At 49.6% G+C, this 21,651-nt stretch overlaps 2 protein-coding genes and 1 pseudogene across 2 annotated transcripts in view; 2 read left to right on the forward strand and 1 right to left on the reverse strand.

The window, feature by feature from the left end:
• Positions 1–2,443: 2,443 nt before the first annotated feature.
• On the forward strand, positions 2,444–2,527 carry LOC122449090 (annotated as a pseudogene).
• A 1,044-nt stretch (positions 2,528–3,571) lies between these two features.
• MAP1LC3A (microtubule associated protein 1 light chain 3 alpha) lies at positions 3,572–5,347 on the forward strand. Its single transcript, XM_043479371.1, has 5 exons — positions 3,572–3,874; positions 4,185–4,240; positions 4,325–4,431; positions 4,734–4,903; positions 5,182–5,347. The coding sequence occupies exons 1-4, from the start codon at positions 3,835–3,837 to the stop codon at positions 4,894–4,896; spliced, it is 366 nt and encodes a 121-aa protein (XP_043335306.1). The 5' UTR covers positions 3,572–3,834; the 3' UTR covers positions 4,897–4,903; positions 5,182–5,347.
• Positions 5,348–5,558: 211 nt separating this feature from the next.
• The window catches only part of PIGU (phosphatidylinositol glycan anchor biosynthesis class U), a 97,974-nt gene continuing 81,881 nt past the window's right edge, over positions 5,559–21,651 (reverse strand). Inside the window, exons 11-12 of the mRNA XM_043479370.1 lie at positions 20,612–20,754; positions 5,559–5,985 (exon numbers count right to left, since the gene is read on the reverse strand). Of these exons, the coding sequence (XP_043335305.1) occupies positions 5,872–5,985; positions 20,612–20,754 (257 nt within the window). The 3' untranslated portion in view covers positions 5,559–5,871. The remainder of the gene's footprint in view (positions 5,986–20,611; positions 20,755–21,651) is intronic.

Consider the following 21,651-nt stretch of genomic DNA (forward strand, 5'->3'; position numbering starts at 1 on the left):
TTGGGGGTATGGGAAAGAAAGGAGTCAAAGATGACAGATGGAGTCAGGGAAGATTACAGTTAGAGTCCATTTTGTGGAAAGATCATGGGTTCATTTTGAGTAGGTCAAGTTTGAGATGTCTGCTAGACTTCCATCTAGAGACATAAAACAGGCCAGGCCTTTGGATTCAGGGACAATGCAAGAGATAAGCAGTGAGGAAGAGTAACCAGGGGACTGGTGGAGGGGGTGTCAGCCCTGCTGCTGGAGGAAGATGGAGCAGAGACCGTGGGATTTGGCGATGGGTTATCCCCAAAGGCTTAGCCTGACAAAAGAAAGGTGTAGCCACTTCCTCAAGGCCATGGCCGACCTAATTCTTCCAGTTGCTCTTAATGGTTCTCATCACAACCTCCTGCAACTTTGTGTATGTGGGATGTGTGCACTTTGACACACAGCTCTAGATCAAAAGTCAGCAAACTAAAGCCCCCAGGCCAAATTTGTTTGTTTTAGCAAATAAAATATTATTGGGGCACAGTCATGCCCATTCAGATTGTTTAGGCCTGTTTCTGCACTCCAACAGAACCGCTTGGTTTCCAGAGACCATACGGCTTGCAAAGTTGAAAATATCTAGTTGGCTGACCCTGTCTCTCCCTCTTTCACTACAGGAATATTCTGTTGTTCCGCTGTTGTTCTGTTGTTGTTCTGTTACACAAGATATTTAATGATTAGACATTAGGTGCCTCCCCCCCTTTTTTTGGCTATTAGGAAAATGTTCCAACAAACATACCTAACTGTATTTCTTTGGGCTCATATGTACATCTGGATTGCAGGATATGAGCATCTTCAGTGTTGGTAGATTTTGTCAAATTGCTCTCCAGTGACACAGAAATGACTCACACTTTCATCAGCAGTGTAAAGAGTTCTCATTTTCCTGTACTACCCTAAAACTTAGTATTGTATGTTGTTAGACTGTATTAGTTAGCAATGTTTCATTATTTGTAGATTCCTTTGGGTTTTCCAGCTGTGGATGATAGTTTTGCTCCTTTCTTGTCTTGGTGCTCTGGCTGGGCCCTCCACGCAATAATGCATTTTGTTCAATGATATAATTCAAAATTTTGTTCCTGGCTCTAAAGAGAATAATGCTTAACATTTACCACAGAGCATGGTGTTTTACCATTAAGTATAATATTTGACACAGGTTTGAGTTTTTTTATTTTTATGTAGGGAAAACTCAACTAGAAAACCATCTGGACTCATTTTTTGTATATGGCTACCTGGTTTGTCTACTACTTCTTTTTAAATTGGTCTGGCATCGCTTCTCGGCCTTTTGGCTAAGATCAAGTGTAAATTGGTCTGGCAGACTATCTTTTTTCTAGAAACTTGTCCATTTCATCTAAGTTTTTAATGTATTGGTATAAAGTTTATAATCTTATTTTGTCATTTCTGCTATATCTATAGTTATATCCCTTTTGTACATTATGTGTTAGTCGCTCAGTCATGTCCAACTCTTTTCGACCCCATGGTCTGTCCATGGAATTTTCTAGACAAGAATACTGGAGTGGGTTGCCATTCCCTTCTCCAGGGGATCATCCCAATCCAGGGATCAAACCTGGGTTTCCTGCATTGCAGGTGGATTCTTTACTGTCTGAACTACAGGGGAAGCCCTTTTGCACATTGTTTATTTTATTGGTCTTTTGAAAGATCCAGCTTTGTTTTGTGGCCCATATTAGTGCTTCTGTTTTCTATTTCTTCAATTTCTGCTCTTCATTATCTTCCACTTTGGGTTTACACTTACTGCATTCTAAAATTCTTTTGACACTCTGCTCATAAATTTTCCATATTTCTTCTTACCTAATATCACTAATAAAGATCTTTTAAATTCTGCTTTAGTTCCCTGTACCCTCAACCTGGAGTTTTTATATGTATTCTCATTTTTAGTTTGACCCAAGTAGTTTTCATTTCCATATGATTTCATCTTGAAGTAAAGAGTTTTCCATAAGTGTTTTAAATATCTGAAGACCTAGAGTTTACTCTGCTCTTGTTTGTGGTCAGAGAACATGGTCTGTATGAAATTGATTATTTGATATCTATTGAGATTTGTCTTGGGGCCTAGTAATAAGATCATTTTTTAAGATAAATGATTCTTGTATGCCTGAAAGTAATATATTGGGTTCAAGTTTCTACCAGGGTCCATTGATTAGAATCATTAATAGTATTAAAATCTTCTGTATCCCTTTTTTTTTTTTGACTGGTCTATCAGTTACTGAACGAGGTCTTAAATCTCCCACTGTGATGAAGGATATGGCCATATCTCCTTGTATCCTGTCACTTTTGCTTCATATTCTTTAAGCCTTTTATTTTTTTAAACTCTAACACACAAGTTTGGAATTGTTCTATCTCCTTAGAAAATTATTCTTTCCATCATTTTGTGTTGACCCTCTTCATCACTAATAATGTCTTTAGTCTTAAGACTATACTTTCAGGGATCATTTCTATAGTTCATTATTTTCTATTCTTTTAGTGTTTGGAAATACTATTTACCTTCTGAAGTGTTTGGAGATACATACTTGACTTTACAAAGCCAGGTAATTACTAATTATCTTTATCCTCCTCTTCTCAAATAAATGAAGCTTCTCAGAACACTTAAATTCCAATTACCCTCTCCAGTCCTACCTGTTATCATGTCCTGATCCTTGCTCTGCACTCCACAAACTGTCACCATTCATGTTCTATAGCAGGTGCTTGTTTAGATGGACTTCCATGCTGATAGTTACTTGCCATTTTTCTAATTTCTTCCCTTTAACGTTCTGCAAATTCACTACAAAGTGTTTAGATGAGATTTACTTTTATTTATTCTGTTCCAGATTTTAGGTGAGGATCCTCATCTTTAATCAATTTTGGAAGTTGTTCAGGAATTGCCTCTCCCACATTCTCTTCTCTCCTTCTGGAACACTGATTGGACCCGAGTTCTCCTCACTTTACCATTCCTGGTCCCTTTCTCTTTTATATGTTCCATCTGGCTTGTTTTCTGGCTCATTGCTTCTGATCTTTCATCCAGTTCAGTGATTTTCTCTTCTGCTGTATCTAATAGGCTGTCTTGCCTCATCCTTTGAGAACTTGACTTTCATTAGCTGTTTTTCAATTCTAGAAATTCCATGTAAAACTTGCACATTCCTTTTTAATGTCTTGCTCCAAGTGTCTTCATGTGTTAATCCCCCACCCCGACCACCACCTTTATCTTTCTCTTAACCAAGAACTCCACAAAGGCAAGGACGTTTGTTTTAGGGCTGTCATCCCCAGTGCCTCCTACCGTCCCCGGAACGGAACAGGCTGTGAGCGCCGTCAGATGACACAGTGACAGTGGGGACAGGAGGATGCTGTGCCGCAGCCCGGCCCCGCCCCTCCCGCCGGCGGAGCTCCGAGTCTGCTCCCCCAGCCGCCTTGGCCTCACAGGAACTACAGCCTCCCCTCAGACCCGGCCTTAGAGAGACGGCGCCCCTCCGCGCCCGCCCCTGCGCAGGCCGTGACGTCACGGGACTGTGACGCGCCCTGGGAGCCCCGCCCCTTCGCGGCGCGGGGCCGGGAATACAGGCTCTCTGCGCCGTGACGTCACGGGTCCGGGCGGGTGGATTTTGCGTCGGCCCAATGGGAGAGGCGCGCCGGCCTCCCCTTTAAGGAATGTTGTGACCTGACGTCACCCGGGCGAGTTACCTCCCCGAGCCGCCGCCGCCGGGCTCAGCGCTAGCCCCGGAGCCCTTGTGCGCGAGGCGCGGAGCCCCCGGAGCCCCCGGACCGCAGCCACATCCCTGCGTCGCGCGCCCCGGAGGTCCGGCCTGCGCGCCCCGCCGGGCCGGCGCGATGCCCTCAGACCGGCCTTTCAAGCAGCGGCGAAGCTTTGGTGAGGCCCAGCGGGCGATCTGCGAGCGCGGGGTAGGGGCGTGGGGGCTGGGGGTGTGGGCCGACCGACCCGACTGCCGCAGGTGACGTCAGCTCCGTGACGTCAGGCTCGGGCTGGACCCCCGGGCTGGGAAGCCTGCTAGGGCCTGGGCCGGGGCCTCTGCCTCCCATCTCTGTGTTGTGCCTGGGCTGTGGGGCCCGACGGCCCCGGGGGCGGGAGCTTCGAGGAGGCGGGGCGGGGTCGGGGCCGCCCCTCGGGTACCCGCGGGGCGGAACCTCGGCCCGGCCTCATCCCCGCCTGCTGTCCGTAGCCGACCGCTGTAAAGAGGTGCAGCAGATCCGCGAGCAGCACCCCAGCAAAATCCCGGTGAGTCCCGCCGCCCCCTCCCATCCCGGCCCGACCCAGGCCTGACCTCGGGCTCACGCGTCCCCCACCCCACCCCGCTCCCAGGTGATCATCGAGCGCTACAAGGGTGAGAAGCAGCTGCCGGTCCTGGACAAGACCAAGTTTCTGGTCCCGGACCATGTCAACATGAGCGAGTTGGTCAAGATCATCCGGTGAGCGGGCAGCAGCTGTCAGAGGGGGACTTGGGTTCTGCGGGGATCAGGCAGGGCGCTGGGTCTTTCAGCGAAGGAAGGGGTGGAGGTGGGGCATGGGACCGGGAGCTGGGTCCCTGTTCTGGGGAGGTTGGGAAAGGTCAAGGTCAAGGCTGGGGTCAGTGTCCAGTCAGAGGTAAGCGCCTCTAGAAGGGCCTGGGATGGGTGTGAAATGGAGGATCAGGGTCATTTTGGGGAGGGGGTCGGCTGCGCTCCCCAACAGCCAGGCCCCTCACTGTGTGCTTGCCTCCCGCCCCCCTCAGGCGCCGCCTGCAGCTCAACCCCACTCAGGCCTTCTTCCTGCTGGTGAACCAGCACAGCATGGTGAGCGTGTCCACGCCCATCGCGGACATCTACGAGCAGGAGAAGGACGAGGATGGCTTCCTCTACATGGTCTACGCCTCCCAGGAAACCTTCGGCTTCTGAGCCAGCAGTAGGGGGGGTTGGCTTGGGCATGGGGGAGGGGGGCCTGTCAGGCTCTGCCCAGGGAGCTCCTCGCACCTGAACTGAGCTGCCTCTGCCTCTGCCCCTGGTGGGTGGGGCAGAGGTGCCACCTCCTAGCCAGGGGGTACCAACTGCACCTCCTCTGCCCCTGGGTGGATCCTGGCCCAGTTATGTTAGGGGGTTGCTCTTCTGGGTGCTGGCTGGGATTGGGGAGAGTGGGGAGCAGCCCCCAGCACCCCTGCTCTGTGTGGTTTGTCTTTTTTTTAGGCCCCTGCCTGTCTGCCCATCTGCCCCTCCCCGACCTGAGGCGCTGCCCCTCCTGGACCTGCCCACCCCTAAAGGACTGGCCCTGGGCTCACCTGGTCTTGATGTGGTGTATGGATCTGTGGTCACTGTCCCTCTGCAGAATAAAGATTGCTCAGGCCTGCCTGGCCCTCTGCCTCCAGCTGCTTGGGGACTGGGGAGGGCTGGGGGTGGGGAGAGGACCGCCCCACACTATTTTTGGCGGGCGGCACACAGACCTGTGTTCTGTGGACTCAGAGCTCTCAGGAGACCCACACCTGTGTGTAGTGCCCCGCTGCAGTATTATGGGTCACGCCCACCCCTTCCAAGAGCGCAGTGTGGATCCAGGGTAGACGTTTTCATAACAAAAAACATTTATTAAGTAGCCACAACCTAACAAACCCTGCTCACCTGCTTCATCCCCTTTCCTGCTTGGGAGGGAGGGCTCCTTGGTATGTAGAGCCACAAAGTGGCGATCCAAGGGGAGATGCTCCTGGTGACTCCCCCCATGGACCTTGCTGCTGGCCTTGGCTCCTCACTGGTACCAGTAGTCACCCTGGACTCAAACCTCATGTGCCCTTGGACTTGCCTACTGGCAACTCTGGTTAGAGGGCTTGGCCCAGCTGCTGGCCCTTTTCACCCCGGAAGTCTGTGCAGCCTTGTGCCCAGCCAGGCCTACTTGAGCACAAGCATGGCCTCCGTGCCGTCCTTGGCGGTCAGGTAGAGGCCGTGTGTGAGGTAGTACTCGCGCCGCAGGAAGGCATAGAAATAATCGGAGATGAGCAGGATCTGGGGGGAGAGAGAGGTTGTGAGAAGCTTCATGATACCTGCCCCTGAACCTTGAGTTGCTGAGAGGCCAGGCTGGTGTTGGGGAGACGCTGCCCAAGGAACCCCCCACCTCAGGGCATATGCTTGACCCCACAGGGTCTCACTGGCCCCTCAGAAGTTGCTCTACCTCCTCCACCATGATCTTCCACCCCAAGCCCTGGCCTCAGCTCTACACTAGTGCCCCTCTATCTCACCTGGGTGCCCACTGGGCCTTTCACCCCAGCCGTATCCCCTGTCAAACCTGCTTCTCCCACTGGGAACCTATATCCCCCATCTTCCATTCAGGTATTCAGGCCACAGAATCAGCAGACTCATCTCTTCCCCACACCAAGCCCCCAAGCCTGTTGCTTCTGTTTCTGTCTGTCCCCACAGATATCACCCTGGACAAAGCCACTGTCATACAAACAGCAGTAGTCTCCTCCTGCCCCACCCTAGCAGCAGAGGTTGCTTTTCAAAACACAAATCTGGTCATGCTGCTTCCCAGCTTAAGGCCTTGTAAAGGTGCTCCACGGCTCTTCGGGTGAAGATCAAACACTCTGGGGCTCCCAAGCCTTGCACCTGGTGTGTCTGCTTCAGCCTCTCCCGTGTTCCACCTCACTCAGCTCCAGCCACACTGGCCTCTTCCCTCCCAGTGCCGGATCTTTGCTGTTTCCTCCGTCTGAAATGTTCTCTTTCCCTTTCATCTCGTCAACACCTGCTTTCCCTTCAGGCTCAGAAAGGATCACTTCTTCAGGGAAGCCTCCCTCACACCCCAGATTGGGTCTTGAAACCATTAACTTCTATGGTACCACAGACCCATCCAAATTGCAGTTCTACCTTCATCGGTGTGACTTCCTGATGACCGTGGCTCCTCCCCTGGCCTGGGCAGGGTCCAGAGCGATTCTGCCATCACGGTGTCTGTGCCTGGCTTGGTCTGTCTGTCCTCTCCGGGCCCCAGAACTGACAGGGCCCTAGCAGCGCAGTCCACCAGCCCTGAAGTGAACAGGGATTTGCCAAGGCCCCCGAACCTTGGACCTGCAGTCTTACAATTCCATTCATCCCAAACTCCCAGGACCTCTGGTGCCTGAAACAGGACAGATGTGGGGAGAGGGGCTCCCCCTCTGCAGACACCACCAGTTCTCAGGCACTTAAAAGCCTTTCAGACTATCCGCACCAGCCACCTCAGCACAGATGGGGAGGTGTAAACCCAGAGCTAAAGGAGCACCTGGCTAGGGTCTAAAGGCAAGTCAGAGGTGGGCGGTAGAGCCTGGGGGTCTCAGCCTCTGACCCCCCAGGACCCTGTCCTGGAAAGCCTCCCTCACATGTGGGCAAGAAAGAGCACAGAGGGGTCTGGAGGAGGCCCTCGGAACCCACAACATCAATGGCCTCAGGACCATGACCTGCCATTCTGTCACCGCAGGAACTCATCTGGAAGGCTGATGGAACCCATCTTACAGATGAGGAAACTGAGGCACCAAGAATTCAGTAGTTGGCCTAAGGCTGCACTGGGAGAGCTGGGCTGGTGGTCATCACCCTGCAAGGTGATACACCTGGGCCCCAGCGTGCAAAAGGCCCAGAACCCTGCCACTGAGGCTGTCAGAGCAGAGGCCCTGAGGCCTTGTCCCATAACTGCCCGTGGGGCACAGTTACCACGGCAAAGGCAGTCCTCACCCCCGCAGTCACTTTCTCACCCAGGTCCAAGTGCCTGGGGAAGGGGCGCCTGGAGCCGGTGGGGACTGATCCCTGAGCCAGGTCAGGTGACGGCAGGTGCAGAGAGTCACAGTTCATAACAAAAGTCCAATGTCACACATAATCAACTGGCCAGACAGGAAGTCAAAATACTAGGTTATTAGTTTGAACCATATGAAACTGCCATTTATGCAGATCAAAAGTGGTTGAGTATTAACAATTTCGTATGATTCAACTTAATATAAACTGGAAGAAAATCAAGAAAGAGTAGTAATCAGAAGTACCAGAGCAAATAAGGAGCTATTCTTTCTCCTTATAAGCCTAAACTTTGTAAATTATATATTCAAGTTATGGTGATAAAAATTAAAATCCAATTTAAAACAGTCAATAAATGACTGAATAAATAAATAAATGGAGAATTCTTTTTGGAATCCTTTCAAGAGAATTCCAAATAATATATGTAGAGACTCTCCCCTTAGGAGGAGGAATTTAATTCTTACTCACTTGTCACCCCCTGCCCCCGAGCTTAGGGTAGACTTTGTGACTCACTTCCAAAGAACAGGGAAAAGAGAAAATAGCAACTCTGCACTGGAGAAGCCTGGCAAATACTATCTTAACCAAACGATGAAGGGTAAACAGCATGAAGTGTGGCTAGTGTATACTGCCTGAGCTTTCCAAAAACCTTAAATGTGGCCTCATGATAAGAAAAGCATCAGACAAACCCAGAGGGGACACTCTTCCGGGATACCTGGCCATGATACCTCAAGACTGTCTGTGTCACGAGAAATTAGGAAAGAGAGTGGGAGCAGAGGACACAGGGGAGATGTGACAACTGCATGTAGTGTGGTACTGGGGGCTTGATCCTGGGAGAAAAAGACGACATTACAGGGAAAGCTGGTGAAATCCACATCAGATCTGGGGTTTGGTTAGTCAACAGACTAACAGTTACCAGGGTCAGTTTCTTGGTTTGGACAAACATACCATGGTAATGGGGCTTCCCCAGTGGCTCAGTAGTAAAGAACCTGCCTGCTAATGCAGGAGACATAAGAGTCATGGGTTTGATCCCTGGGTGGGGAAGATCCCCCGGAGGAGGGCATGGCAACCCACTTCAGTATTCTTGCCTGGAGAATCCCCACAGACAGAGGAGTCTGGTGGGCTACAGTCCATGGGGTTGCAAAGAGCTGGACATGACTGAAGCGATCGAGCATGTACGCACTGTGGTAATATAAGATGTTAACATGGGAAACTGGGTAGGGGGCATATGGAAATTCTCTGTACTATAAATTTATTCCAAAATTTAAATATTTTAAAAAGCAATGTATTATTGTTATATGCAACAACATAAATGAGCCTCAAAAATATCTTGCTGACTGAAAGAAGGCTTCAGGAAATGTATGTGAAGATTTGTGTTTTTCCATTAATAAAGGAAACTGAAGATGACTCGACGAAATGGAAAAGTATCTCATGCTCTTGGATTGGAAGAATTAATATTGTTAAAATGGCATGCTACCCAAAATGATCTACAGATATATATAATGTGATCCCTATCAAATTACCCATGACATTTTTCACAGAACTAGAACAAATAATCCTAGAATTTATATGGAACCACGAAAGACCCAGAACTGCCAAAGCAATTCTGAGGAAAAAGAACAAAGCAGGAGGCATAACCATCCTTCAGATAATACTATGAACTGACTTCAGATAATACTATGAAAGTTACAATAATCAAAATGTCATGATACTATCACAAAAGAAGATATGGATCATAGAATAGAAAGCCTAGAAGTAAATCCACACACCTCCAATTAATTTTCAACAAAGGAGGTGAGAATAATCAACGGGGAAAAGACAATCTCTTCAGCAGGGGTGTTGGGAAAGCAGGACAGCTGCATGAAATCAGCAGTAAGAACACATCCTCCCACCATACACAAAAATAAACTCAAAATAGCTTAAAGACTTAAACATAAGACATGACACCATAAAACTGGAACACAGGCAACATTCTCTGACATAAATTGTGCCAATGTTTTCTTAGGTCAGTCTCCCAAGGAAATAGAAATAAAAGCAAAAACAAACAAATGGGACCTAATCAAGCTTATAGGTTTCTGTACAGCAAAGGAAACCATAAGCAAAATGAAGAGACAACCTACAGAATGGGAGAAAATATTTGCCAATGATGTGACTGACAAGGGCTTAATTTCCAAAATATACAGCTTATATAGCAACCCAACTGAAAAATGAGCAGAAGGACTAAACAGACATTTCTCCAAAGACGACATACAGATGGCCAACAGGCACATGGAAAGATGCTCAACGTCGCTAATTATTAGAGAAAAGGAAATCAAAACTACTATGAGATATCACCTCACACTGGTCAGAATGGCCACCATTAAAAAGCCCACAAATAACAAATGTTCTGGAGAGGGTGTGGAGAAGAGAACCCTCCTATACTGTTGGTGGAAATGGAAGTTGGTGCAGACACTATGGAAAACAATATGGAGCTTCCTCAGAAAACTTAAAAACAGAGCTGCCATATGATCCAGCAATTCTGCTCCTGGGCATATATCCAGAAAAAAACCTATAATTCAAAAAAGATACATATCCACAGCAGCACTATTCCCAATAGCTGAAACGTGGAAACAACCTTAATGTCCATGGACAGATGAACAGGTACAGAACACACACATAAACAGAGTACTACTTGGCCAAAAAAAATAAAGAACCAAGTAATGCCCATTTGTAGCAACATGGATGGAACTAGAGATCATTATACTAAATGAAGTAAGTCAGAAGAAAAAGACAAGTATCATATATCATTTATATGTGGAATCTAAAATATGACACACATGGACTTCTCTACAAAACAGAAACAGACACACACATAGAGAACAGACTTGCAGCTGGCAAGAGGGTGGTGGGGGAGGGGCTGAGTGGGAGTTTGGGGCTAGCAGAAGCAAACTGTTATATATAGAATGGAATGACAAGGTCCTACTACACAGCACAGGGAACTACATTCAATATCCTGTGATAAACCACAATGGAAAAGAACAAAGACAGGGACTTCTTTGGTGGTCCAGCAGCTGAGACTCCACGCTTCCACTGCAGGGGCACGGGTTCGATCCCTGGTCAGGGAACTAAGATTCTGCATGCCACATAGCAGCCAAGGGGAAAAAAATGTATATAACGGAATCACTTTGCTGTACAGCAGAAATTAACACAATATTGTAAATCAACTATATGTCAATAAAAATTTTTAAAAAGATTTGTGTTTTTCATTGTATGTAAATTTCACATAAGAAAAATACAAATAAGTTTTGAGCTCTGGTTAATGACACACATGCTGAAATACTTGGCAGGAAATGTACTGATGTCTGTATTTCACTTTGAATACATTACAGAAATAGATGGATTGAGAAATGGATCATTTGTGATCACCCAAGTATAGGAAAATGGTAATGGTGAAGTCCAGGTGGTAGGTATACAGGTGTTCAAGGTTAAATCTTTCAACTTTGCTTGTATGTGTGAAACTTTTCATAATAAAGCATCAGGGGAGGGTGGTGTGAGGGACAGAGTCCTGCGTGTTGGCTTGGTTTTCTGGAATCGAAGGTCACTAGTCCTGAGTGGGTGCCCTGCCCTGCCCCCAGGGTGAGGGCATGTCGGGGACACACTGGCCCGGAGGCTCTGCGCTCTCTGAGGGAAGCCCCCAGCTGTCATAGGCTGGCTGAGAAAGGCTCGTCTGACCTCAAGGCTTTCCATGTGGGCTGAGGAGAAGGGATTTCCCTGAGGCCCTGGGATTCAGCCAACACCGTATCTGCAGCACCCCTTTGCCCCATCTGAGCAGGGCAAGTTGGGAGAGGAGCCTGGCCAAGTCGGTGGCTGTGTGACCCTGTGAGTCACTCCCCACCTCCCTACGCGGCACTGTCCACGTATGTAAAATGAACGATAAACTCTAGTTTATTCCTTAAAACGGTGGCCCCCCTGGTCCCTGCTCTGTCCCTCTGGGCTGCCAAAGACCTGAAGAGCAACCCATTCTTTTTTTTTTTTAATCTTTTAATGGCTTTAATTTGAAAACAAAAGTGAAAAATGTTTTTATGGCATATGAAAACCTGGTTGTGGGTAGTTCCCTGGTGACCTAGTGGTGGCCTGGGTTCAACCCCCTGGTCAGGGGAACTGAGATCCCACAAGCCGAGCAGCACGGCCACAAAAACCCCCAAAAACCGAGCTGCAGAATTTCCAGTTCATTACCTGAAAGTGAGAATTACACCATGTAGGAACTGAAGGCTTTCTAAGGTAGTTAGTGGTTAGAACTGCAGAGGTCAGTGTCTGAGCGAGGAGAAAAACACCTAGTGCTGATAACGCTGTCCATTGCAATATTTTATTCTTCTTAATAAAAACGCTGATACTACTCAGGCATTAATTTAAGTACTTCACATGTGTTAAAACAGTTACTTCTTGCAATAAACCTTCATGGTAGGTACGTTTTAATTATCCCATCTTAGAACAAAGAAACAAAAGGTTCTTCAAGTAACTTGGCCAAAGTCGTACAAGCAGCAAGTGTCAGAGGCAGGCTCCGAACCCAGACCATCGGGGATCAGACACCACACGCTGACCCACGCTGCTGGAGCCGCTCTGCTCTAATGGAGCAGCCTGTTAAAGCCGCCCTCAGTGACCACAGCTGAGCCCCTTGGCCTCATTTGCCATCAACCACCAGGTGCCACCAATTTCCCTCAGAATTCCAACTCAGCTCAAAGGCCTCCCTCATCCTCCTGGCCCCTGAGGGGTCACACACACACACACACTCACTCAGACTCTCTCTCATACACACACACACACCCCCCACGAGAGCCCCTCACTTGCCCGCTCAGAAGCCTCCAGTGCCCCCCTCTCCCCGCGCTACACCTGCATGTCCCCGAAGCCCTGAACACAGCTAGGGCCACACCTTGGTGCCTCCTGCGCACACCCCGCCCCTGGGCTGGGATGATCTTTCCCCCAAAGGGCTCCTTCTCATCCCTGGAGAGGCAATGTCTCCATCTCCCACCCCCAGAGTCTTCCCCCAACCCCCAAGCTCAGTTACTCGACCCCTGAAGTGAAGTCACTTCCCATTGCCTCCCCCCCCAAACAGGGTGGCATCTGCTCCAGCTCTGGGACCCCAGACCCAGCATGCGGCTGGCATCCTGGGAGCGGTTTGTTGATCCCGATCCCTTGGCACTGCCCCTGTGAGGGTTCAGTCAGACCACATTCCTCTCACTGGCAGCTCTGGGTCATGACGAAGATACAGACAGACAGACAGTCGTGCTGAGTGGCTTGTAGGATATTAGTTTCCTGACCAGGGATCGAATCCAGGCCCTGGCAGTGAACGCACCGAGTCCTAACCACTGGACCAGCAGGGAATTCCCAGAAGATGAAGATTTAATGGGGCAGCTTATAAAAGGTGGCTGAGGACAGAGTGGGTAGATCAGAAGTGGTATGAAATGGTCAGAACACACTCCACTACAGGGTGGGAGTGAGGAGAGACCAGGAAACCAATACCCGAGTATCTGCCCTGGGCCGGGTCCTCTAACAATAAGCACATCAGTGGCTCAGCAGGTAGAGGACCTGCATGCAATGCAGGAGACACAGGGGATGCGGGTTTAATTCCTGGGTCAGGAAGATCCCCTGGAAGAGGAAATGGCAACCCACTCCAGTATCCTTGCTGGGAAATCCCATGGGCAGAGGAGCCTGGCGGGAAATCCCATGGGCAGAGGATCCTTGCAATCCCATGGGGTTGCAAGAATCGGACACGACTGAGCAACTAATACACACACACTCAGGAACTGTCACAATACCCTGGGGCAGGGCTTATAAGCCTCAGAGATGTGCAGACTCAGAGGTTAAGGGTCTTGCCCGGGATCACGGGGGAGTAAGTGACACGTTGGGGCTGCAGTGTCTATCCTGCCGGTCTGAGGCTCAAACTCTAGTCCATCCTGGCCCTCACAACCCTTCTCAGGGGTCTGCACCTACACATGCTGGGTCCTGCTGTGGCCCTGTGCTCACGTGTCATATCCACTAGGCCCAGAGCTGTGCTCCCAGTTCACAACTGTGTCACTGAGCCAAGGAGACAGTTTCTTGAGAAAAGACAAAACGAGCATGAGACATCAGAGTCAGCAATTAAGGCAGCGCGTCTAGAAGCCATGGGGCTCAGGATGGCAGCCAGGCCAACAGCCCTGGGCTGCAGTGTCCTGGAGAGGCAGATGCTGTCACCCCGAGCATGTCCCGGTTCCCCAGGTCTCACTTGTGTTGGGGATGCCAACACCGGACAGCCACGACTAGGGGAACTCCCGTGGCCGTCATCGCCAGCAATCACAAGGCCTCAGCCCCCACCCTTGCTGCCTGGGATCTAGGAAACGGGGAGTAAGAGGAGCCGAGGGCCGACTTGTGGAGCTGCATGGGGCTGAGGTGTGACCCGCCAACTCAGGCCTGAATGGACAGGCATGGGAGGAGATGGTGGGGAAACGGCCCCACCCTCTAAAGTTCTAAAGATGCAAAACAGTAGGGAAATCACTGGATCTCAGCCTCAGGGTTGTGAAGGTCACAAAGGTAGATCATAGCTGGTTAGGAAGGCAGTTATCATTTAGGTGGCACTTTCCAATTCATCCAAGGTTTCCCCACTCACTTCCATATTCTCCACTCATGACCCCCTTCCAGGCTGGGGACACTGAGGCTACCAGCTGCTCTCTCCAGGTCTCAACAGCCAGCTCCCTGTGCTCCAGATTCCAGTTCACACCCCTGATCTCTTCCCTTCCTGGCAAAGGGAGGTTTTCAGAGCATGAGTCTGGTCTCAGTTATCTTCACTTCAGACCAACAGCTCAGCCTGGCCCTCAGCATGACTTGTGGCTCTGACCACGGCTGTCTTGAAATGGCCTCATTCCCTATCAGGTGGCATGTGCTGGTCCTACAGAACTGCATTCCACACCAGCTCCCTCACAGGCTCTCACCCCAGGCCTCACCGCCCAGAACCTGGTTTGAACCTAGCACATCCTGCAGGACTCCACTTAGAGGCATCCTCCCAGAAGAAGCGTCCTTAACCACCAGCTCTGAGCTCCCCAGGCCCCGTCTACCCTATTCACAGCACAGTCACCCGGCCCTGGCCCCGCCCATTTCCTTTTCTTTCTCTCCCACAGACAGCAGAGCTTCTGGGAAGCAGGGCTGTGTCTCACATACCCCTAGCAGAGTGCCTGGCACCTAGTTAATATTTACAAATCAACCAACTAGGCACGAAGTTATGTGACTTGCCCAGGGCCAGTGAGCTGGGCAGGGAGGGGGCTGGGAGGCACTGTGGAGTTCCTGTTGGCCTTGACCCCCCTGTACTCAGTCTGGGCTTTTTCTGTCACTCTGGTTGTGTGGGTAAGAGAGGGAAGGGGAAAGGGCCTATGGAAGACAAGTTTGGGATGCTGAGTGTTAAGTCTGAGGATGGGAGGGACAAAAGAATGAGCTAAGACGTTGACAAAATGCCACCAGCTGAGGAAAGAGAGCACCCATGCACATATAGCTGGACAAGGACGAGGGCTCCAGCCTGGGTCACTGGCACCTCATGTCAGGAGGAGCAGATCTTCCAGCCAGGGCCACATACAACCACAAGAAAGAACCCGACAGTCCCCCGTCTGTCCACAAACGCAGGCGCCACATCACTGGACCACTAGCGATCTGCACAACCCATCCCCACACTTTTTCTCACTGGGGAAGGCAGATTCCCTTCCCCAGAAGGACACACAGGACTGAATGAGCTTCCACATGTGTGAAAAAGGAAAGATCATGGAGATGTTTCATTAAAAAGAAAAAAAAAGTCATACTTTCATCATGCTGCCAACAATAAAACACACACACAAATAAAACTCCTCCATGAGCAGACGAGGTCATGTCAACACACAGGGAAAGGTCCAGGAGGCTGGACAAGCATGTGATCCAGAAGATTAAAGGGATCACTTGGGCTTGCTCCCCAATAAGAGCTCTTTCAACATGAGCCACTATTAATCATAACTCCAGGGGAAGATTTCCTTATGTTACCTGTTTTTAAGTCGAATTAGGGCAAGTGGGACACCTTACCTTCCTCTTAAAACAGCTATATTTAAACATTCCTTTTTGTTTACATGTAATCTGGCTCAGCGGTAAAGAATCCACCTGCCAATGCAGAAGACTCGGGTTTGATCCCTGGGTCAGGAAGATCCCGTGCAGAAGGAAACGGCAATCCACTCCACTCTTGCCTGGGAAATCCCATGGGTAGAGAAGCCTGCTGGGCTAGTCTGTGGGGTCGCAAAAGAGTCGAACACAGCTAAAGCGACTAAACAACAAATCCTAGATGACAACATTATCCTTCTGCTGGTCTCTGAACTGCAGAAAAAAAGGGTTTTTAAAAAAAAAGAGAGAGAAAGCAGATTGCTCTCTTTCCCTTGGTCTCTAGGTCTGAGTGCTTCCTTAGGAATTTGTTCTGGGTATTTGAAGAGCACCTTGCTCATCCTGGCTCCCATGTCAACATGTGTCACCATACAAATCCTCTCACCCTGCCCCACCAGAGGTGAGGTCATCACCTGCAACTGGGAGGTCACTTGCTGAAGGTCATACAGTGGCAGAGTGGGGGGACCTCAGTCAATCTATCCATCTAATCTCTCCTTCTTCTCTGACACGTGTACGTGTAAGACACAGACACACCTCTTGTGTACCTATGGATGGTTTCCTGTTGTCATTTCCTGGTTACTGACTCTCAGGCACAATAATGATCAGCAAATGATCTGTGCCACAGGCTAAAAAATACTTCATGGCCCTGAGGAAAGGATGGGGCCTAAGTCACTAGTTTACCTGCCAGTATCATAAATAATTACTGATGATTTGTTCTATTATGAAACATGGAACTGACCAACTCAAACAGAGCAGGATTTAAAATCTTCAGGCTGAGATGCACTCTACATTCAGCTCCAGACTCAGCAATGATGGGCCGGACACCTGCTGAAAATCCATACTCATGTGGTTCCTAGGACAGCTTTGCTCTGTCTTGCCCAGAGAGGGGAGAATAAAGACCAGGTGACTATCAGGCACTGCTGCAGGTAGAAGAGCTGGGAAGAGCAGGCTGAGGGACTGAGGACACCCTCCGAATGCCACAGAGCTCACCAGAAGCACTAACTGTAGGTCAGACGGAGGCTGCACTGGCTAGGGCTATGGATGACATGAAGGGGCTTCATTGGCCATTGAGACCAGGATCTGGCAGGAGCGGGACAGAGCTGCCACCCCTTGACCTTAGCCAGTGGGGGTGACCTGGCCCCCACTCTGCCCACCTCCCCTTCCTTCTGAGTCTGGAAGGCCCAGCCCCTACTCTTGTCCCCTAAGGCTTTCCCTGACCACTCAACAGGAAAGTTGCTCTCTTTGGATTCCTACAGTGGTTATACTCTGCACATTTGGCCATTAATCACATGATATTCTCCCTGGCTCTCTTTGGTTCATTCAGTCATTCCACAAATATCTGCTAAACAACTGCCCTGTGCCAAGCACTGACGGGGTGGCCGGGGACCCTGCAGTGGGTAGGAGGTGGATTTCTGCCTTTGTGAAGCTCACAGGCTGGCGGGGGAGGCAGAGGGAGAAGCAGGTAAATTATGCAGAGTTATAAACTGGGTAAGTGCTATGAAGAAAACACACAGAATGCCAAGACAGAGACTGTGGGGCAGGGAAACCTCACAGAAGCTCTCTCTGGGGAGCTGACATTTAACTACTATGAACTTCTAAATGTCCATTTGCACTTTGCAGCTCCCAACAGGCTGGAGGGCAGGGGAAGCAGACCCTCACAACGAGCGCTCTCGTAGCTCAGTTTGTGCTCTGGGACAAGAATGTGACTCTAAGGACTGCTTTGGTGAGTAAGTGCCCCCTCTGACACGCCCCTTGAGTGATCCGGCGATGGCAGCAACAACAAAGCCCGAAGCCAGCAGTCCCAGGAAGCATTTGACCCAACAGACCTGTCTCTGGCTCAGAGCACAGATCCCAGACCAAGGAGGTCGACGAAACAGGCGTGCTGGATGCCTGAACAAACAGCCAGCTTCCAGACACCTGGCCCACTGCCAGGAGGCCTGGAGGCTGGCATGATCTGTCTAAAGGGCAACTTGGCAAAATCTGCCAAAACATACAATGCTTACGCCCTCTGACCCAGTAAATCCCATCACCTGGAATCTATCCTAGAAAATACTGGCATGTGTGCGCAAGAGTATGTGAGGAAATACGCAGGGTTCTTCCATTTATAACACCGAATCAACAGAAGCAACGTCAATGTCCATCAGTGGTGGCCTACCAGTCACAGAAATCATAGGACATCCTGCCACAGAATGGGTATCACAGAGCCGTTTAAAAAAAAAAAAAAAAAGTGATCTCAAGGTAAAATTATTAAGTGGAAAAACAGCCAGTTAAAGAACAGTACTCAGCGTGGGATGTCTTTATGTTTGCATGTGGACTTACAGCTGTATGTTAACACACAGAGGAAGCCTGCAGACACACATCAAACTGATTCTAACAATCACATCTGCCACAGGGCAAGAAGAGATGCAGGCTTTACTTTACATCTCACATGCTTCTATTTTGTCTTTTCCCCAGCAGTAATGAATTCACTCATATGATTAAAAATGCATTTTAAAGAGGTTTTTTTTTTTAAGATAAAGTTCAATGCCAAGAGATCAATCTAGTGTTTCTCCATAGCTCAGCCTCGATCACTCTCCAACCAATTGGCCTTGGTTCCTACCTCTAACCACTTTCTCCTTTTTCCAACAATTCAGTTTATCCTGGCTTTGTGGCACCTGACGACTTGTAGACATTTCCCATAACATTTTCAGACATCGTTTTCTCATTAAGACAGCCACAGGACAGAAAGCTGTTATCTGGAAAGTTCCATGGATACTTCATAACCACTGCAACTGTATTCCTGACCCACAGTGACCTGACGACCTGACAACAAGCTGTGGACTATTTCAGTGGATGCCAAGCCCCCCAGAGGCCCAGGGCAGGCCCCATGCCAGTCATCACTTTCAAAGGAAAAGGAAGGGGATTTTAGCAAGACAGATGAGCCAGAACAACTTTTTGGATTTCTTCAAGGTACTTTAAGAAGTTTGCAGCCTGCAGATTTCTGCTTGCATGGACAGAGGCAGGAGGTGCTGAGTATCCACCACCAGTAACCTGTCTGTGTGACAGGCAGAACAGATCCCCTGGCTTGCTCCCATCCAGTCTACAGAGCTCTCCATCTCTCTTCCTGCTGTGCACAAGCTAAGATAAATAGCCAGGCTGGACATGAGTTGTCCAAAAACGTCCATGCAGGAAATACCAGACCCATCACTCATTGCAAGAGCCCTAACTCCCTTCTTCTTTCCCAGCAGCTAACCTTGGAGGCAAAAAGTCTCCGTGGGGATTATTCACTGGCATCACTGGTCTCTCTAGCGAGCTGTGCTTCCCATTAGTCCATTATGCACAGGAAATGCGAGGCTGTGCCAATGGCAATTGAAATGGTGAACAGCACAAGTGATTCTCGTAAGACCTTGACAATTAGGAAACAGCTGACTGGGGGAACACAGCATGGTGAACGAGGGGCCCTCAGAGAAGTGTGCTAGACAACCTGCAACAGAATCGTTGGAGAACTTGTTAAAAATACAAAATCCAAGGACTTCCCTCGAGGTCCGGTGGCTAAGACTCCAATGCAAGGGGCCTAGGTTTGATTCCTGATCAGGGAACTAGATCCCGAGTGCCACAACTAAAGATCTCAGTGCCGCCAAATAAAGATTAAAAAAAAAAAAATCCAATCAATACCTCTGGGAGTTGGGATCAGGGAATCTGCTTTAAAAAAAAATCAAAGCTATGTAACTGTGACAGCTGTAACATAACCACAGGACTTAAAAACACCTTAACAAGGAATCTGCATTTTTTAACAATCTTCCTGCAATGATTCTGATGCAGAGAACCACCGCTCCATGGCCCCAAGGGAGAGGCTGTCCCCAGCTTGGAGGAAGGTCGGAGTTCCATGCTGGTCTTTCTCATTCTGGGATGCCTCTCGGCCTCCTCTCTGGCTAAATTACTTCTCTCCTAAGGACTCTGCCTTTGCTCCCGCTGCTCCAAAGTCCACAAAGTCTCCCCTCCCCACTCTCACAAACTGCTCTCACTCTGGGGGCCGCAGTCCAGGAAGTCATGGAAAGCAGAGTGTAGGGGAAGAAGCAAACTAGCCAAGATGCTGTGGTCAGGCTCTCTCACCTCACGGTCTCTCGCTCTTGCCCCACGTTTTGTAAATAATGATGTAACAGCTGAGATCACTTAGAGCCCTGCTCATGTGCATCACGAGGTACTCGTGTGGCCATAGGCTACTTCTGTTCTGTAAGTACATATAAGCTCCACCTGGAAAGCCACTGGGTTATGTGATGTTATGGCTGCTGCTGCATCTTCTGCACCAGCCAGAAGAGAATAAATGTGTCTGCAGTTCCTACAGCTCCTTGCATCCTCTTCCAGCCTCTTAGCTTGCGCCTTGCCTACCCTGGGTTCAACGAATAGTGCACACAGTGAGATACAGTGAGACAACTGGTGCTGTGAGCAGGATCAGCAATACACCAAGCCTTCCCCAAACTTGGTTCTTGGCTCCTCCAATGACCCTGGGCAATCGACAACCTCTGTGAGCCTTGGTTCCCATTTGTAAAGTAGGGATCACAGTCTCACAGGCTTGCTGCGAGAATTCAATGCAATATACGTTAGCCAAGTTCAGTTTCCCCCACCGCTCTTACTGCCCTACCTTCTCTACAGACCCTCAAGCTACTTGAGGGGAAGAAGTGCCCCTCATTCACGTCCAAACACCTGCTGGCAGAACCCAGGGCCCAGGTGGAAAGTTTGAGGCTGCTAAATGAATCCCTGTCACTGGGCTGTCCTTGACTCTTACCTGCCCAATGTTGAAGGTCAGTGTGATGGCATAAAAGAAGTTGGAGTTGGCACTTCCTGCATAAATCCAGAGATGCCACAGGACAGGGAAGAGCAGGGAGCAGATGATGATGATGCAGGCGAGGACAAATATGTTTCGCAGAACTGCAAAGAAGATGGTCACCATTAGCAGGACTACAAAGACACATGGTTACTGTTAGCCTGGTGCTGACTCTCTCTGGGTCCCTTGCGGTGATGGCCCCGCAGCACAGAGAGGCCCAGGAAAAGCTTGGTGGAGCTCAAAGTCAGAACGCCTCTGCTTCCCCACCCCAACACACACACACTCAGATGCACACACAAGACGCAACCTCAGACCCTTGGCAATGGCTCCTTCCACCCAAAGCTGGTGGGAGGTACTAGACTTGGACTCTACCTCCGACTCTGGGCTCAGCTGGCTACAGTCAGTAATGCCGTGAATGCCTCTGGGCACTGCAAGGGGCGGGGGAACTTCAGCAAGACACTGCCCTTAAACCCCCAATCCCAGGGTGTCCATGAGTAACTCCTCTTCTGGCCCCAAGCAGGGTGCTTTCTGACCTCTGTGGATCATAGACACGAATGGCAGCACGAACCCCTCAGTGTCTCTAGGGTGCCACAGCTCAGGTCTTAGGAAACACATTTTCCATTCTCCGCAGTTCATATCTTAGGTCTCCTGCCTTGCTTTTCAAATGTCCCTCACTCTTCCTTAGATGATCTCTTTTTTCTACCCTCCCTCTTTACCATGATTCCCCCACTCCCTGAGGGAACGCAGAATCTCACCAGGGAGAAGCTCCCCCGAAGCCCCTGGGAGGACCGGCTACACAGAGTGGTCTGTGGGCAGGCCGGCAGGCAGAGTTCCACTGGGGGAAAGGCAGCCTGATAGTGGGGCACAGACCTCAGAGAGACCTTGGTTAAAATTCCTAGGGACTTTCCTGGTGGTCCAGTGGTTAAGAATATGCCCTGCAATACAGGGAATTCGGATTCACTCCACGGTTAGGGAACTAGGATCCCACATGCCACAGAGCA

This window comes from Cervus canadensis, chromosome 10, assembly GCF_019320065.1.
Source record: "Cervus canadensis isolate Bull #8, Minnesota chromosome 10, ASM1932006v1, whole genome shotgun sequence".
Taxonomy (NCBI): Eukaryota; Metazoa; Chordata; class Mammalia; order Artiodactyla; family Cervidae; genus Cervus; species Cervus canadensis.

Coding starts and splice junctions, on each gene's coding strand:
- MAP1LC3A (XM_043479371.1), top strand. CDS start 3,835: ATGCCCTCAGACCGGCCTTTCAAGCAGCGGCGAAGCTTTG. Junction 3,875..4,184: donor CAAGCAGCGGCGAAGCTTTG/GTGAGGCCCAGC, acceptor TGCTGTCCGTAG/CCGACCGCTGTAAAGAGGTG. Junction 4,432..4,733: donor GAGTTGGTCAAGATCATCCG/GTGAGCGGGCAG, acceptor CGCCCCCCTCAG/GCGCCGCCTGCAGCTCAACC.